At 36.9% G+C, this 19,219-nt stretch overlaps 1 protein-coding gene across 1 annotated transcript in view; it reads left to right on the top strand.

Annotated features, from left to right (window-relative positions):
* Window positions 1-19,219, top strand: part of SLX4IP (SLX4 interacting protein) — an 80,913-nt gene that overhangs the window by 47,101 nt on the left and 14,593 nt on the right. The window contains exons 6-7 of the mRNA XM_072857442.1: window positions 14,574-14,651; window positions 17,401-17,489. Of these exons, the coding sequence (XP_072713543.1) occupies window positions 14,574-14,651; window positions 17,401-17,489 (167 nt within the window). The remainder of the gene's footprint in view (window positions 1-14,573; window positions 14,652-17,400; window positions 17,490-19,219) is intronic.

Here is a 19,219-nt window from a genome sequence, read left to right as displayed (position 1 = left end):
TCATCCTGCTGTCTAGATCTGTTGAGCAGAGAAGACTGGTGTTAAACTGGCTACCATAACTATTTTGAAGAGAAAATTTTCACCTATCACAATTTCTTTTTAGTATTAATGTTATATTATGTTTAATATTAATATTATTCAATACCACCTTTCAGTTTTGTGGCACATTATATAAATATCCATGCGTGTTACTTGTTAATTTACATTTCTTTTTCATTTAAGTTACACCCACACAGCAGTGTGTGGTGGGTCGCATACCATCTCATTAGGAAATCTGTGGGTGTTACACCCAGGAGAAGAAAGAAAGAAAGAATGGAAAAATGAGAGAAAGTAGCCAAGACAAGCAAGTTCTTCCTATTCTTCCTTCTGTCTGAACAATTTCCCCACCCCTCCCAAATGACCAGTATGAACAATTTGCCAAAGTAAGCTTTAATTTAGCCTTTGGACATAGGCTGTGGTATAAACTCTCAGTTTCCTGTGTTTAATTAATGTCCAAATATGTTTGATTTTGGTTGGATTTTGGGTTGTTTTATTTTTTTAAGAGAAAATTAATATAGGGTAGATTTTCAAAGATTTAATTTTGCCTGCATCCAATTTTCATGGCCAAAATCATGCAAGAAGGGCATCGATAGGATATGGTTCACTTACATTATTGGAAGTTCAATGACTGTAAGCCATCCAATAACAAAACCCATGTATTAATTAATTTCTCTCATTCATTAAACCCCCCCCACTATTTCACTTTACAAATGTATAACCTTTAAAGTTAGAACCTACGTTTTTATATGTATGTGCCATATGTTTCCAATTTGCACCACTTGCGCTACTCTTACCACATACTTGTTTTTAGTGATGATGTCAAGCATCTTAGTGTGTCATAATGCTCACCTACGGTAGACTAAAACAAGCTAAAAGCAGAGCCTGTTTTTTTCATGTTCCACAGAAGGTGGCTGGTTTTGATTAAGAGCAATGAGAATTACATAACAAGAGGCTATAAAGAGGACTGAGTAGAGATATTAAATACAGGAGAATGAGAAAGGGAGGACTGTGGCAAATTAAGGAAGAAGGCAAAGCTTACATGGGCACAGAGGAAACAAAGAGGAGGATGCAGAATGAAAATATGGCTGGTAGAAATGTCAACATTAGAAGTGGAAGGAAGGAAGAAGGTATCTTGTAAACTGACTTTCTTCCCCCTCTTGAGGGAGGGGGGACAAGTTAACTATGTTTATCATACAAGTAATTGTCAGATCTTTTCTCATTCCTTCCCTAGCATTCTTGTTGTTTTTCTTGGCTTGAAGGTGGAACATTTTTGCTCTGATTTCAGATCTTTTTATTGTACAGTCTCTTCTACAGTGAAAATAATTAGAGAGCATGCTGTCACATGGCACAGTGAGCTCTCGGCTTGATTTTATCTGCTTTCTCCGGGATTGTGTATATTTTTTTGTATATTTTTAACCTAGTTTTCTAAGGAAATGGGGCTTACTGTGATCATGTTTTCTCTGTGTGTCTCTGTCCGTCCATCTTTTTTCCTCAGTTGCTTTTTTGCAAACGTGAGTGAACTTTATTAACAGGTAGAAGTCTCAGACATTAAATTTTCAGACATTAACTTCTGATAAGCTTACTAAAATGAGAAACTGGAAGAGGTACAAGTGCTGTTATGAATTGTTCAGCCTTAGAGAGTTCTGGAGTCAAAGTTCATGTAGTCTTTAATATAAAAAAATGCATAAGATGCAGTTTCATAAGAAAATACATTTCTGTTCTGTTGCTTATGAAACTATTTGTTTGGCTTCTGTAAGCACACAAAAAATGTACAATAAATCACGATAGTAAATATTCTGAACTGTTTTGGCCTTGCATTTCAATTTGAACATTATGATGTTTTTAAGGAAAACATCCTTTTCAAACTGCCCTCATTTGCTTTAGGAGTGTTCACTATTACTGTAGAACGTGAAATGTGCAAGATGTTCGTAGGGTATGTTCCACGTTACAATCCTGTAGCAGCAAAACTGATTTATTCCCACCCTCCCAGCTGTTAACTCTTACTCGTCTGCTGTGAAACAGTGTCTTGTTTGATTTTAAATAGAATAATTTCACCTATCTTGCTTGAACAGCAACTCCACAAAAATTTGGTGGGTGCAACTGGAGGGAAAGTAAGCTATAGCAGATAAGCTACCACAGGGGACTGAGGGGGACAGAAGTCTTTTAAATTAACTTTGATGTTTGCAGTTGCACATTGTAATTTCTGTCTCTCAAAAGAATTATATTGCAGCTTCTTTACAACGGACTAATTTATGATTTGTGGCAAAGTCCCGCAGATCTTTGTGAACTTTAAACTTACATTCATCTGTCTGTGACAACAGAGCCTCAGAGCTCCCTGAAGTATGCAGTAACTTATGCAATAACTTACAAAAAATGTTTTGATTAGTATCTTGTACTTAATATTTCCTGTATTTGCTTTAGATTACTTTTTTCCATTTTTTACAGCCAGCTAATGGGGAATAAAGGCAACTTTTTTCACCAAAACATTTTTTTTCTAGAAGATCAAGGGTATATATGTCAACTTTTTTTTTTGCTCTTTTCTCAGGGTAGAGGATATTTGACAAGAACAAAAAGCACCATACTCATGCACTGTTTGGGTATTTTTTTTTAGTGATTTTTTTTTTTTCCTTACCTTAGATTATAATACAATAGAATTGGGAAAAACTCCAAGAAGGGCAACAAAGATGGCCCAAGGTAAGGAAATGCAATATAAGGAGCATACAAAATACAGGGAACAGTTAAGTATGCTAGGAGTCTTCAGCCTGGAAAATATATTAATTGAGGAGAATGCGAGAGAGATCTAGAAAATAAGTTCTTCTCTTCATATCTTCCAATTCGAGAACAAGAGGGCATCAAATGAAGGTATTGGAAGCACCACGGCAGTTAGCAGAACTGTGGAACTCTTTGCCAAAGGATAATGGGTATGATAAAAGCTTACACTGAGTCCACAGAACTGGACAAGAACATGGGAGAGTAAGCCTGGGAGGGCACAGAATTCACAGAAATCTCCTTTGGTTCAATACCGGCCTGAGCTGAGAGTGCTTGGAGTCTGGGAGAAAATTGGGGAAGTAACCACGTGCACTTTGCTCTTGTGTTTAGTCTCCCCTTGTAGCCATTTATAGCAACTTTTATGTGCAAGGCATTTAGCTATATCAACCTTTGATCTTACCCAGTATGGCCTTTCTTATCATTGTACTTTTCTGGAAAAAGCCTGCACTATAAACTGAAAACTCATTAATACGTCAGAGAGAGTCGGTGTGTTTCAAAGATTGTCAGAGAAAGTTCTGCACTTTCTAGATTGAAGGATCTACCTTTGTCTTCCTGTTATTACACTGATATTTGCAGAGACTTTAGCAGTTGCTGTCCCTCTCTTCCATGGGACATTTGCAGCTGCAGCACCAGGTGGGTTGAAAGTGTTCTCCTTATTTTACTTCTTCCCTAGTTGCAGCTCCTGTGTGAAGTTATTTATGGTCTTGGATAGGAAATGAAATAGTGTATTTATTTTAAAGATACCCTTAATAAAGTGGTTTATATAGTTAGTATTGTATTGAAAAGAAATATCTTTAATAAGATATTAATAATATTAATAAGATATTAATAATAAACAGGAGAGTTCAATTTGGTGTATTTTTGTGAAAAGAAAAAATTTGGTATGGTTTTGAAAACAGCCTTGACCTCTAACCTTTAATTCCTGTCTGCCTTCATTCATTCTGTTTCTTTCTCTTGCTTCCATCTTGTTTCCATCTTTTGTTTGTCTCTTGTTTCCATATTATTTTTTTCATTTTATGAAAAGAAAAAGATATTATGAAAACTACTCTTAAGTATGTGTGTGTGCAAAAAAAATTTGTGTGTTTGCATGCACCAATGTTGACAGCTGCTGTCTTGTATACCTATATAAGCTATAAAGGTCTTTCTATAGCATCCAAGTAGATCTGCACAGTAGTTTTGCTGTTAGTACTGCAGTTTATGCAAAGGCACATATATTTATGCAAATTTAAAGTTTATCTTTGGAGTTTTCATTATATAGTTAGGCAAAAAGTCAGTATCCATTAATCATGTGTATTTACAAAGTGGCATTATGTCTCCTCTTTCAGTTTATCATATCTGGCTAGAAGTTAATAGGCAATTAATCTCTATCAATTAAAAATGAAGTTTAGGATACTAGTTTGATGTAGATGTTGCAAGTTAGGCAAGCTGAACCCCACCTTTAATTTCTGATTTGATATTCGCTTGAGAATATCAAAGTGACTCTCATCTAGGCCAGGGGACATACAGCATCTACCTTCTGAAAGAGCCCTTAGCATCTGTTTGTGCCAGGTGGGGGTTCAGCATTTTTGGAATCCACACAGAGTGATTTTGAAAATCTGTCCCTAAGCTCTTGCCATGTCTTATTTGACTGCCTGATTCTTTTTTATGTCTTTAGGTACTCTTTCTTGTGTGCTCCGTATACTTTTTTTTTTTAAAGCTTCTATAGTCACTTGGTAGCAGGAATACAGAGGACAGGATATCAGTGTTACAGCTTCTTTGGACCTGTTTAAGCACTAGGCACGGTTGGAAGAGGTAGCAGATAGGTTTGGGGGTTTCTTTGAGTACTCAGTTTCAGTTGAAATTTTCTGAAGAGTAAGTTTAACTTTAAATTATCTTCTCCCATCCTTTGGGAACATGGCAAATAGGATTTCTGCTAGAAGAATTTTATAGATTCTGTGGTCTGCATTTAATGGATGCTCAAATTCCTTGCGTTGAAATGTCTAAAATACCAGGGAAGAAATTATTTGGTCAGTATGATAGACCTGACTTTCCTTGGCTGTCTGACCTTTACAAATATGTGCGTGGGATAAACTACAGGAGTCATCCTCTCCTAGTGAGGGCAGTTTAACATAATATGCATGTTCTGCTGAAGTAAAGCATTTGTAAATAATGTCTGAATCTGGTCATACCTTTTGTGTTTGGCTAAATAGTGAAATATGTACGTGTCTTTAGGATTTCATTTTTTCAGCTTGGGTACATATGATTGCATATATCACCTGCTAACATACATAGTGGGTTGCGTTGTTTAGATGCATACCAGGTCTACCTCTTGTGCGTTACAAAAACCACATACGCTGCATTCCTGTTGTGCTTGTTGTCCATGTGCAGATAATGCTGTGCTGTGTGCAGCTGTGGTGGCCGTGTGTTTGGGACTTCGGGGGGAAAAAAAAAAACCCTCTGAAAATCTCTATGTTACAGGGGCAGAGATTCTATTTTTTTAGACCTAACTAGTCTTGTTGGGCAGTGATAGCAGTCATGAGATTGTTGGTATGTTTTAGCAGGCACGTCAGCGTTTATATCAGGACCATTGTCAGCATCTTAGGTTTGAGGGTTTTACATATAACTGCATGGGAGGGGGAAAATAGCTTGATTTAGTAAAAAAAGAAAACCCAAACCAAACCCTACTATGAAAATACAGATAGTGAAAGTGGATGAAAAGGGAAATATGATTTCTAAGGGGAAAAGAAAGTCTGTATCTATTTTTAAAAAATTAACTAGGTTTGATAGCTTCTTTTGCCTTTTTTTAGTTAGTTCAACTGTATATTCAATGAGATGGTAAAAAAAAAAGATTTTATTTTTATTTTGAGGTGAAATGTCAGGTTCCTTTAAAAAAAAAAAAGTACTCTATTAAATCTTTCTAAAGAGAGCAATATTGTTTTGGTTACAGTGTAAGCAAGAAAGAATAGGGATTTGAAATAAAACCTAAAAGAAATATGATTTCCCTAGAAATGTTTAGAGGAATTTACTTAATTGCAACCAGAAGTTTGACCTGGAAGTGTAACGTTTTGACCTTTTAGCTGTCTGGTTTCCTAAATGTGTTGTTTTGCTCTCTTTAAACTGTGAGAAAATCTGTTTTACACATCTTTAACCCTTCCATTCCCTAAAAGTCTCAATATAAAAGTCCCCAAACTATCACCAGCAGTCCAAGAAAAACAAAACATGTCATTATTTTTTAAGAAAAAAAAATCATTATACGTATGTGTTGAACATTGAAGTCCTTTCTATTTTCATTATAACTAGAAGTAATTGTGAGTGCAATTTCATGGCTAAATATGAATAGGAATTTCTTTTGTTCCTAAGTTTCATTATCATATGACAAAAGTAGAGAGTAAATACAGCTTTTTAAATTGCAAACATTTTTGTGGGTTTGTTTATATTTGGAAAATTTTTATAAGCCTTTACAGAAATCTGTCCAGATAGAGAGCCAATTCCTGAAAAAAGTTATGCATACTTTCTTCACGTAAGTAGTTCAGTGAGAGCAGTTATGTGCATTTGATTCACCCCTGAAGGTACTAGATGTGTTGTGTTTATTACACACTGAATATTTCTATTGACTACGAAGGCACAAGTGGCGGACCATAAACAAAGCTATGCCAGCAAAGCTTTGCAGGGCCTGGGCCTCAATTTATTAAAAAAGTGTAGAAGTAAATAAAAATTTAGTAATGCAGCAAATAATAAAGACTTTTACTTGAAAAGAGGAGGAAAAAAAGTGCAGCGCAATCTTGACTATGTGTTGTGGGCATAGTAACAGAACTTGATGTATTCCATCAACTTCAAACAGATAGGAGAGATTCTAATGCAGAGCTAATTACATTTATTCAGAGAGAAACATTCTACCTGTGAAATATTCACTATACAAATCCATGGAAAACAAAGTTGTTTAAATGACAAAGCTTGCTTTAGAGAGGATAGAAGGTGACAGTCTTGTATTTGTTTACAGAGTATCTTACTCTTTTAATTAAGATATTTAGTTTTCTTTTTTTGTGTGTTGTGCACACGTGGGTCATAGGATACAGGCAATGCCTGTCCGTTCTTTTCTGTTGTCTTCCCATGGCACAAGACAGGCTCATGGTTTTTGGTCTTTTGTATAAAAGACCTTAAATTTGGTATTTAATATTGAGAAAGAGGGTGTTCTGTGTACTACTTTTTGCACTTAGCATCTGTTACACTGATGCCAGAAACTGCAAGATACTGAGCTGCATAATTCAGGTGGTCCCTTATAACACTGCGTCCTTGAGTAAGCTAAAACGAGCAGTCTGTTACAAACCACTTTGCAGTCACTCTCCAGCTCTTTGCACCACAACCAGCACCTGCTTCACTGCTAGAGCTGAGTGGCACTGATCAGATGATCACAATCATGGGTTGTTCTTGGTCTTTTTAGTGGTATCCTCTTTGCATCAGAGCTTGTGAGAGCAGAAAGAGATTGAGACTTATTTGGAAGTAGAGCCTTTCAGCAGCTGACTTAATTATGGTCTATTTGCCAGCACTTAAAAAGAGAAAATACAGAAGGCTCCATTGTGGTGACTTTCCACCTATTTGCTACGCTCCAGAATTTCCTTTTATTCTGAGTTGTTATAAACCTAACAAGAGTCTGTTGTGTGAAAAGACAAAAACCCATGAACCTCTGGCATGACTTGCTTTATTCAGACAATAGCGTGAAACAGATGCTGGTTCAAGTCCACACACGTCTCTTAGAACTCTCTTTTGAAGTGTCTCTAGAAGATAGAGTAGAAGAAAAAAGGAGTCATGACCATCAACACCTACCTCTTAACTCCACTGGGCTATCCTAACAGGAGTCCTCAAAAAAGAAAGACAAGAACATTTATTGCTGCCATATATCAGGATCAACTTTGAAGAAACTACCTTTTCACGTTCATGCCAGCTTTTTAAAGTTCGTCTGAAGGTGCCTGCTACTAGCCCCTCTCATTCTCTCCCATCATGTCTCCAGTGGCAGACTGTTGGGCTTTTTTCACCAGACCCATAGGTTTTGTAGCCACGTGATGCAATATATTTCTGACATTTTTAGTGACCCTTGCCTAGAGACCTTGTTATTGGTGGAAGATGAAAGTCTTGTCAGCTGTGGGAGCTATAGGGTTAAAACCCATTCCTCTCGGGGAAGAAGTTTTGCAGAAGTTATTTCCTGTTGCCAGGGAAAAAAATAGAGCCTGGAGACCCATGAAGGGTTTGATTGACTTGATTTGAAAGTCTTTCAGCATCATAGTATTAGCACCCACCATTATGTTGTTCTAATGAACAATAAGGGGAACAGTAAGTCATGTCTGTTAAATTCTGGAAGGCTCATTTCTACATTTTGGTTGAGTTTTTGTGCTAGAAGAGACTTTGCCTTGTAGAGATTCTTGACATTTAAAATATAAAATCCTCTCTTTTGAGTATTTCATGGCATAAAAAAATTTCATGAAGTTCATGGATATCCTCAAGGGGAAAAACCACAGAGACAGTTAGGCTGAAAGGACATATTTTTTGAAAGAGGTATGTGCTTTAGAGGTGACTGTATGCATTCCCTAGTGCCCTGGAAGTCAACCCTGTCACCATCACATTGTCTGTGTTTCATTTTAGCTAGAATCTACCTTACTTTTATCACTGTGAGGAATTCAGCGATGTAAGTGACATTGCTCTATTTGGATACAGCTGTGTCTGGCCAGTTTGGAGTAGATGCTCAGCTTGATGTGCAAATGTGGCATCAGACAGTTTTAAACTAAGCTGCTCCTTCATGGCGATACAGCCGCTTCGAAGAGACTTTAGATTCTCCTCTGCTGCTGACTTGTCAGACAGCATTTACCACAGGGTTTGTTTTCCAATTCTCTGTGCCTTTTGGCTGGTAGCGACAGCTGCCTTTCTCAGCCTTTCTCTCAGTTGTTGGGCTCGTTCCAGTGGTTAAAGAAGTCCAGGCACTTCGTGGCTTCTTCTGGAATACAGTTTATATGCTCAAAAGAGTGAGGATTCATTAAATAGCTTTCAGTTCATGTGTTAAAGCCCATCACATGCAATTAATAATATGGTCACTGAGTCTGAGAACAACAAAAGGGTGAAATCAAATCTCATCTCCTATTAGAAAACAGTTGTCTGTGATAATGGTACACTGACCATCACATACATTGGTCTGCCTTTATCTGCTTGAATGCACTAGCAGGTGGTGCTAGCTATTATTGCTTATACATTATGAATGGGTATTGAGAGACTGTATCTTAAGAGCTGTTTTCCAGGACTGGATCAGCCTGCCTCTCCATCTCCAGTATTAGTGAGGGGAAGACGGTCTTTTTCCTTCAGAGCTGGTGTGTTCTCAGGACCTCCATCAGGTGCATTTCTCATCTTGCGGCCAGATGGACTCACACATGCTTTTCTTCTCAGTTCTTTCCTCCAGAATACCCATGACAAGCAGGCTAAGAAATGCCTTATCCTGGATCTAGTTTGGCCAGTATAGTTCTGATTTCGGAGTGAATTCCACACCTCTCCTGTTAAGAGGAGAGCCCTACAACCCTGCTCTTTGGATTTCATAAAATGGCTCCGTCCTGTTTCACTGTTAATGGCTCATATTCTGAAGTTTGTAGACAGTGTGCTGTGTCCAGCTCTCAATGTTCTGATAGCAGAGAGGATTCTGCTAGGCATATCTCATCCTGTCTTGATCAGATTCATTTAAAGGCCTTTCTTCCAGTTAGGGACCCTGTTCCCTGGTAGGAACTAAATCTTGTACCCACATCCTTGATGGGACAGATCTCTCATCTATTTGTGTTGGCAACTGGCCTGCGTTCAGAAGATTTAGCAGATAGAAGAATAGCACTAATTCTAATAAAACTGTGAAAGAGTAAGGAGAAAAAAAAGATCAGTAATCTGTTTTTGTCTATACTTGGTTTAAGCTGACTGTAAGGCACTCTGGAAAAAGACAGAGGCAAATTACATCACTGAATTTATTTGCAGGTATAAGAGTTTGCAAGATCAGACCCTGCAGCAATACTCACTCACTCACTCAATACTGCACCCAAGTATTTTTTTATTATTATTATTACTTAGTCCATACTTTATATATATAAATTTAATGGCCTGAATGTTTTTTCTTAGGTATTAAACATTTTGTTTAAAGTTTATGGGCTTTATTTTACGTTGATGAGTACACATTTTCCTGTGTACTTGCTTGTGATTATCACTTGAAATAATGAAAATTTTTAAAAAAATTTAAAAATTCTTTGAACTGAAGGCAGAATGGATGGAAAGAATAGGTGCCATCCTGAGCTGTTTAAGTTGTTCTGAAACCCACTATTTGGTGTATATAAATTTGCACTCGGTGAAGATGCTGTTGTCATTAAGTAGGAAGTTGATTATTTTTTTTTGGCATGTTTGTATGTCTGAGATCATATAGAAATTCTGTACCCATTCTGAACACCAGAAAAGGCTCAGGAAGTCTCGGCAGCTTTTTGTATCTGCTGTCTTACGTCTGCTGTCCCTGGTCTATCCTGGACTTGGACTTAAGCTTACATGCCAACGTTTGGTTTTGAATCCCTTCTAAATTAGAAATGGCAACCTACTCTGGAACACATGCTATCCACAGGAACGTTTGTTTTGGGGAAGGAAAGCTGCATGATTAACAGTAGGTTTAGAATAAAATGTTCCTTTTTTGTTTTGTTTACAAATGATCAGGAATTTGGATTTGGTGGTGAATAATTTTAAGTGGATAAATATGACTGCTAAAAAGCAGTGTAATAATATGTCTGTAGAGCACTTTGAAGATGAAAAGCTCTATATACTGTAAACATTATTACTAGTATAGCTTAATCTATGTGGAATAATTAATCTAGCATAAGCATAATGTAGATATTTTTTTTCAATGTACAATATAGTGTTTCAGAAGGTCTAATGCACCTATGTATTTACTTTCACATTGTAACATAAGAAATTCATCCTCTTATTTTTTTTAATGTCTGTGTGTTGCAATGATTTACTTTGCTGTTACTTTCCAAATGTAGAGGCAGTCCTAATCCAGAACAACCTGTCAGAAATGTGAAACATCTAGGCTGGGAGGAAAAATAGGTGTTCTTTTAAAGACGTGTAAAAGTACTGTGCGATGAGAAATAGGTGCCTGTCAGATATGGAAATGTTTGGGGGGCAGTTGGCCTTCCTAGGCTTGTACTGTGGCTTTGGAGAAGACTTGAGTGAATTTAGAAACAGAGCCACGCAGGTGCTGGATTGCGCTGGGAAGTGAACACCTGCCAGGCTGCTCCAGATAACTCAGCAGCTCAGAGGCATTTTCCCAGGCTCCCAGATGAATGGTCCGTAATAGCCGTGGGAGAGGGCTTCCCACTGCTCCACGCTGTACCACAGCCTCTTCTTGGCAGCCTTCTGGAAGCGCAAGTCAGCTTGGCTGTGACTCCTTTGGAAAACAAGTGTTGCTGGATAGTCTTACAGTAAAGAGTCAGTGTCTGATACTTCCTCTCCGTGTTGTGCGACTATGAAATATAACAAGCAGGGCAAATTACCATGCCCTTAAAAGGCAGCGCTCACTGGTGTGTATTTCAGCTGAAACTGAACTGTGGCTTTTCTAGAACCACTTTTATTCAGTCACATTTTGGGTTTCAGGGTCTTTTTATTTTATTGGGTTTGGGGTTTTTTGTTTGGTTTTGTGTTGGGTTTTTTTTTCTAGTTTGTTTTTGGAACATGGATCTGTTGATTTGGGTGCACAGTTTTGAAGTCAGAAAAACAAAACTCCAAATCACTAACAAGAGTTTTATTTCTCCTTCTGTGTTGGTAATCTACAAATAGAGCTTTGTCTGTGTTGCATGATGAAGAGGAAACTGAAGACTGGGCCAGTGGGGTTTGCTGAGCCTAAGATCTGTGAACTTTCTCTTTACGTTACTGGCTGCAAAACACTGTATGTAGCTGGAGGTTAAAACTTCTATGGTGTGCTTAAAAGGAGTTAGTGATGGATCATTTGGTACATATCAGTTGGTCCCTCCTTCCAGATATCATGAACAGCAGCTTTTGGTCCTTGCTGAGTATACACTGGCCGTCTTCCCTGGAGCATAATCCACAGCTTGCCCAAAGCCAACATTAGTATATACTAGTATATAAACAGCGTTGATGGTGGACAAGTCTGGAATTGGGAACAGACTTAGACTCATGCTGAGTAACTGTGTAGAAAGTTTAAAAAGCTGTAAGTTGCATGAGCTTGTTGGATAAGAAGGTTTTCTTGTGGGGCTTATTGTTTAGTTTCTTATTTCATGAAGCAGAATGGTTACTTGGATAATATATTTCTCTTGAAGGAAGCAGAAAGAGGATATCACAGTTTTTATAGTTCTGCAGTAACTCTGGCAACTTTAAAACTAGGGAGGTTTTGCAAACTCCAGCTGAGTATGGATTAGATCAGATGTCACATACAAGAGAGTTTCAAAACATTTGATGAGCGTAGCTGTGTGATACTTTCAAAATATAGGTATCTTGAATGTAATGCATCTTAAAGTTTTCTCACAGTTAGCAATAAGTAACAGCAAATCATCTGTTCAGGCTTTTTCAGCAAAGTCAAGTAGTAAATACTCGTGGAAACTAAAATTATTTTCTAGTGTTAGTCCCTCTGGGCTGAGCTTATTAGCTCAGGTGCAACTCCCTATGAAGGCTTTATAAGACTTTCAGACTTGAGCTGACACTGCAAAAATAGTGTAGAGGTGTCTTGATCTCTTACGTAATTATTTATTTTGTTAGATTTGAGGTAGGTGTTCTCTTCCAGACAACAGTAGCTAACTGAATCAAGGGTCTTGAAGAGGAATTTGAAACTTTGTTCAGGCCATTAGTCAATCAAATATGATTAAACACTTAACCTCTCAGAGAATACCAGGACAGCAAGAAAAACAGCTATACATAAACAGATATACATGTCACTGATGCATAAAAGAATTTCAGGAATGAAGTATTGTTCTTTTCCCTGTGAAAAGCAAAAGATTCACACTTTTTCATTTTAAGTTCCTCTCAAGAAAAATACATTTGGAATATCCCAGACAAATGGAGGTGGAAAGACTCTTAATATTTACTCTCTGCTTGAAGATTGGTTTGCAGAGTTGTACTTTTAGGAATGTTACTTTTTCAGCATTACGGAGGTCACAGTGGAAGCTGCTATGATCACGCTAATAACTTATTTACATACAGGGCAAATTCTTTGATTTGGCTAACCCTACTAACAACGTTAAAGAATTGTGGATGCCAAACTGGAAATAGCTAAAAGTAATTTTCTTTAATTGTGCTCATAAATATACAGTTAATAAAGCTGGTGGATTACATCCAAATTTTTCTCTACCGCTCATCATTTTTAAGGGATGGTTCAACTTGTCACATCTTGACTTGATGTCTAAAGGGAAGTCAAATTTTAGGTGTCTTCCTGAGGGGAAGGAAAAAAGATGGTTGATAAATTTCAAAGGGATTGATTGTGATCAATAACTATAGTTCTTAATGAGAGGTGATGCTGAACAGCATTTGATGGTGAGCTGCAGGAGGTCTTGTACAAGTAGGAGAGTTGTAGACTGTGCAGGAGAGGACATGAATTTTGGGGCTTATCCTTAGAAATAAGGCATGCCTTGGCACTTGCTCAGTAGAGATTGAGACTGGAACAAAGAAGCTTTCCTTACATCTTTTTAAATGGTTAGATTAGAAGAACAGCAGTAGCACTTAATTTTCGAACTTTTCTGTGGTAATTGCACCGAGAGTATCTGACTGTCTTGGAAGCAGCAATAATTTAAGTCTTGCAAAACCCATCAGACTTAGGGGAAATACCACTAACCCTCTTTTGCACATTCATTTTAGGGAGGTGTACAGAGAGACTATGGAGGAGGAGTCACAGATGCTAACTTCTTTCAATTTCAGTGGGAGTTAGGTTGCTAAATACCTTTATGAATCAAGTCCTAACTGATTTACTCGGGGTCATTTGGGAATTTAAGTAGAATAAGAGTAAAAGCTGATTTCCTTTGCCATAGTCTAATAGTCTTTTCACTGTAATAGAATGCTTTCTGTCCTTTTCTTGTGCTCCTGGTGCGCAAGGATTTCTGACATTCTCAGGGACAGAAACTGAAGAAGCCTCTGTGTATGTTACAGGTATCTGCTGGGCCAGCCAGGCTAGCTCTGTCTACTTGTAGATACCGGGGAGTTTAAATGTATGCATTTCTCTTTTAATTCAGTGGAATTGTAGATCATTAAGGCCTTTCATATTTGCTTGGGTGGTGGTTTGTTTTTTTTATATAGCTAGCATTTTTCCTGTCAGCTTTGAGTATGTCACCTTTCTCTAGAAGGCAGTTAAGTAAATGGTCATCTGTAGTGTTCTTGCATGAAAACATCGTAGTGAATAGGACTGTAGCCTATAGGTAGAAAAAATGCATGAAAACATCGTAGTGAATAGGACTGTAGCCTATTGGACTAGTGACTGTGACACTAGGCTATTAAGCGGATGACATCTCTGATCAATTAATTGATTTAAATTTATTTCTGTGGTTGGATACCAGAACTTGGTGGTTAGTAATTTTAGATTTTTCCCCTGTTTCAGATAATAATTTCTTGAGACTTCAGTATGAGCAGTTTCTTTTTAAAAATATTCCTTTAGAGTTACATTTTCTTTTGTATTCTTGAGCTGCTGCTGCTGCTTTCTCTCAATCATATCTGTGCAGATGTGCAACACTGAGACCAGAATGCCCAAGATATCCTTACACTTATTATTATCCCTTTGTTTTATGTTGCAGCCAACAGTTTTCACATTACTGCCTACTTTATGAAGAGATGGGTTAATCTCCGTTGTGCTGTAGGGAAACATTATCGTGGTAAGAAATCAGTTTCTTATAGTGTTACTTAGAATTTTGCATTTCTGGGAGAAAAAAAGGGAACATAAACTAATACTTTATCAGATTTTGGTCTACTTAATCAACATTTCTTTCAGAGCTTGGTTTTGTTGTTTTGTTTTGTTTTTTTCCCCCTAGAGGATGTTTCCTAAAAAAAAAAGAGAAGTGTTTCTTAACATATGATAGATTTTTTTTAAAACTTAATTTTAAATTTGTGTATGCCTTGCCCCAGGGTAATCAGCTAAGCCACACCAAATTCTGTAAGTATGATGAGACTCAGCATTTTACTGAGTCTCAGCAGGGTGAATCAACCAGAGGCTGCAGTATGAATCACTTCATTATTGCTTGAGTGTCTTGTGACATCAACTGTACAGTACAAGTGTATGCAAGAAAAGGCTTTCATTCACCTCAGTGCTATAAAATCTTTACATAGGTGATGTCATTGGACCAGACCTTTTTTTCATGTTTTCTCAAGCCAAGATGCTCTGTAAGGAAGTGATATCAATCCTGTCCCGCCAACAGCAGTAAAAAGGAGCTATAATGATCACTGCCCTCTGTGTTGAGCTTTTCGTATTAAAAAAAGTATAGTAAATCAATTAGGTGCCCTTAAAAATATTGAATATTTGAATGGATATTTTTAAAGAATTTCTTACTTTTATAGGAATTCATTATATTCGTAAATGTTTATATCTCTCTTCAAATGCCAACTAGTTGTTTTCTAAGTCCATACTGACTGAAGAGATTGGAGTGTTGATTTTAAATATTTCATCAATGTCCTCCCAGCCTCCTGGCAGAATAGTTCAAATAGAATAGCAGAGGTCTGCATTGGTATCTCAACATTGGTTTCTGTGTATTAAATTTGAACTTTTTTTAAGCATCAATGAATACCTAAAGATCTTTTCATTTTGTTAGCCAGGAAGTGAGATTGTTATAAAATGTAACAATAAAAATGTCTAACTGGAATGAACTTGTCCTACTAGTGCTGCCAAAAAGAGAGGCTCTGATGCTGCAGTCCAAACCCTGCTTCCACATGAAGTTCCTAACAAGAAAGCAACTTCATTTTGCTGGGTTTCGCTCCCAATAAATAGCAAAATAAGCACATATCCTAAAGAAATAAATAATTTGGCACCAATGTTTCCTTTCTGTAAGATACACCTAGTACTTCACAAACAAAAAACAGGTGTTGAGCCTAATAGAAGAAGACTCTTGCATACTTTAATCGGTGATGCTCACTCAATATCTAAAGTAAACTTACCTAAGAGGCTATTTATTGGAACCTCACATAACAACTTCAGTCCTTGCAAGAGTTGTCCAGCTTCTCTTTTGTAGCCCATTTGGAAGATGTCCATAGACTGCTCACTGTTTGAAAGCCATTGTACTAGACCTTTGTGGGTGGCTTTTCAGGTCTTGAGGATACAAGCAGAGAAAGAATAGTCTGGACATAAGGCACAGCATGAATACTTCCTTGGACACAGTTTTGCTAACAGAGTTGAGCTTCCTGAAAGGATTATGAAAGGTTCATATTAATTATCAAGTTATAGTAGCTTAACAAGCTATTGTGCCAGTACAGATACATCTGAGGTCTCGTGTGTATGGTTTTTCAACCAATGGCAAATGCAAGGTAATCTGTTTCAACATCCCCATCTTTCATTGTAATGACTCTAGAAAAGTCACTGCTGGTACACACTCAGAGGGGTTTGTCAAATACTAATGGAGATATGCTATCGGTGAAGCAGCAGTACTTTGTAGAGAGACAGTAACCCATATGGATGACCTGATTGTCACTGGCAAATTGTGCACATCATGCCTATACTCAACTCGTTGTGAGGAGATATTCTACCAAACAAATCTATGAGGTCAACCTCATGTTTTTTCTGCATGCCTTTTCTCTTTCTTGTCCCAGAAAATAGGGTGTTATGGCTTGTTTTTGAAATGTAACAAACTTTAAAAATTAGTAACTCTTTTTTTGTAAGACCAAACCAAAACAAAAACCAACAAGAAAAAAATCTGAGCTGAAAATATGAAGATAGTAATCTGGACATAATCTGATATGTAAAATAACAAAATATCCAGCTATGCTCTTTTCATAGCATTGCTAGGTACTGAATAAAGCTTTGTCTGTCTATTCTAATCTGAGAACCCTTCGATTTTTAATCCTTTGTAAAAAGAAAATTTGTTGTGTTCCTAACAAACCGTGTGATCTTGAGTAAAATATGTAATTCGGTAGTAGTAAACCAATTTGTTTAATGACTTCAAAAATCACTGTAGTCAAGAGTTTGAAACACTTAGCCTTATGCTGAGTTTTTTGCCAAGTCCTGATTGAATATGTTGTGCTGTATTACAAACATAATTTACAGCTTTTGCGATGAAAAGACTCATCACCAGAATAGCACAAGAGAAATCATTAAGTGGTTTGTCTGTTGGTTCTGTCTGGTATATTTGTCCAGGAGTGCAGGTGGACTAATTTGCAGCCGTGGCTATCCTCTTGGGAACTAAACTTACTCTGACTTATTGATTTTTTTGAATGGTTTAAAAAAGCAAAACAAAAGGAGGGATGGGATGTTGAAGAGAGTAGGTAAGAAGCTAACAGAGTGCATGAAGTGAGTTGGTGTGCAATTTAAAAAATAAATTATTTTGTTTACTAAAATAACATGTATATGTGTTGTCATTATGTGTGGTTTTGAATATGGTTATAATTTTTGTAATCTTCTTTTCCATTATTTTTGTATAGAGCTACGTGTGTTTCCAGACAGATTTATAGTTTGTGTCAGTAAACTTGAATCTAATCCAAGTTCTTGGACATGTGAAAATGGTGTATTGGTATGTACAAAACCGTTCTATAAATTTTCTGGTTTATTTTCTAGTGGTAAGATGAATGTTTATATATAGATGTAGTTATTCATGTATTTGTGACTAGTCATCTTGGCATCAGAAAGTCACATTAACAGTTGGGCCAAAGTAGTCAAAAGGACATCCTGAAGTGAGTCTGAAGCAGACAAAATTGGGAGTTTTTGGAAGCTCGGCATTTCCTGAGCCATATAAGGCTCAGAGAAAAAGATCATGTATTTAGAAAGCTAGGTATGATTTTAGCACCTTGATTTAAGGATCTTTTTTCCTTTATATTTTGTCCTTGTAACATTTTACTTTCCAGAATTATAATGGGACAGTTTTTAATGTCCATGGCTTCCTTGTATGTTTTCTTAGCACTTGTTCTGCAAAACAACTCAAATGGATCAGTGCTAGCCCTGCTGGGAAAAAAAAAATCCCCAAACATTTATGGAGAAAAAGGCACTGGTGTGTAGTTAAATACCATAAACAATTCTACTTAAATATTTCATCCTGCAGGCTTTATCAGGGTCAAAGGCTTATGAATTTTATGCTGCAGTTAACTGCTGATTGTCTCAGGAGGGCTCACATTGACCTAGCTGGCCTGCTGTATGGCAGGCAGTCTCTTCTGTGCTCACAGTAAGAGTCAGAATTACATACTGAGGTCTATTTATCTTTCAGTAGTTTATCTTAGATGTATTAAAGTATATTTGACCCTTGGAAAAAAAAGTTTTTCTTCTACTCATTCAACTTAGTATTTTTTAATATCAAGCAGGGTGTTTTTATTTATTATACTAAATGCAGATTTTATTGTCTTCATTCCTAGATTGGTAAGTGTCCTTAAATGTCAAAGGATCAAGCAAATGCTTTTCTTTCTCTCAGAAAAAAAAATCTGACTGCTTTAGAAGTACTTTGCTATTTTGAAAATTATTACTTTCTCGGTATTGTCTTGAAACCTACTTAGATGCTTTAAGTAGAAAATCCTGTCTGCATTTTGAATGAGAAATATATATTTTTTTTTTTTCTTGGTTAAGTATCTCTTAGGAGATATCCAGTTCCCCCATTTGGTATTTTTAATCTTTCCGTAAAATAAAAGATGAGAAGTTTTATCTAGTTTCTTTCACATGATTCTGTCTAGTAAGGAGAAGGCAAATGAAAAATGTAATGTTATGGACTTTCGCTTCACTATTTCAAAATTTGATGTTGATCTATGGAAACTCCTTGTTGTTTAAAACAGGAGTTTAAACACTTTTATGTTTAGAAGACTAAATAAATAAATCTGTTAGTGGGATCATAACCTAATCAATACTAAAGTCTTGGGAGTTTCTTTACTTACAGATGCAATATGTGTGCATAGAACTGGCTGGAACGGTCAGTGTAGTATGTTGGCAGGAGAGAGTCAGTTATCCCTAAGCCATCTTCCCTGACTTGAACAACTAACAAGATGTGAACAGACCCTCAGCAAATGTTTTGTAGTATCTTTTTAATTCTTACCACTCTAACTTAAAGGGTCCACTCCAGGCTGTTTTGTCGATCCAGAATTTCTCTAGCATGTTAGTACCAAATTTGTCATATACTCCAGTTCAGTCCTTTGCCAAACCGGGGGAGTGTTTGATTGCCACTGGGAGGTAATTTCAAGTTTTTGGCACTCCAGAAGTAAAGGCTAACGATCTGCACTTTGTGTGTACTTTTCTCTATGCAAGTTAGCAGTGAATATGCTTGAA

The sequence above is a fragment of the Ciconia boyciana genome, chromosome 3 (assembly GCF_034638445.1).
Source record: "Ciconia boyciana chromosome 3, ASM3463844v1, whole genome shotgun sequence".
In the NCBI taxonomy this organism is placed as follows: domain Eukaryota; kingdom Metazoa; phylum Chordata; class Aves; order Ciconiiformes; family Ciconiidae; genus Ciconia; species Ciconia boyciana.
Note: the sequence above shows the minus strand (reverse complement) of the source record. Positions and strands in the feature narration are given on the sequence as shown.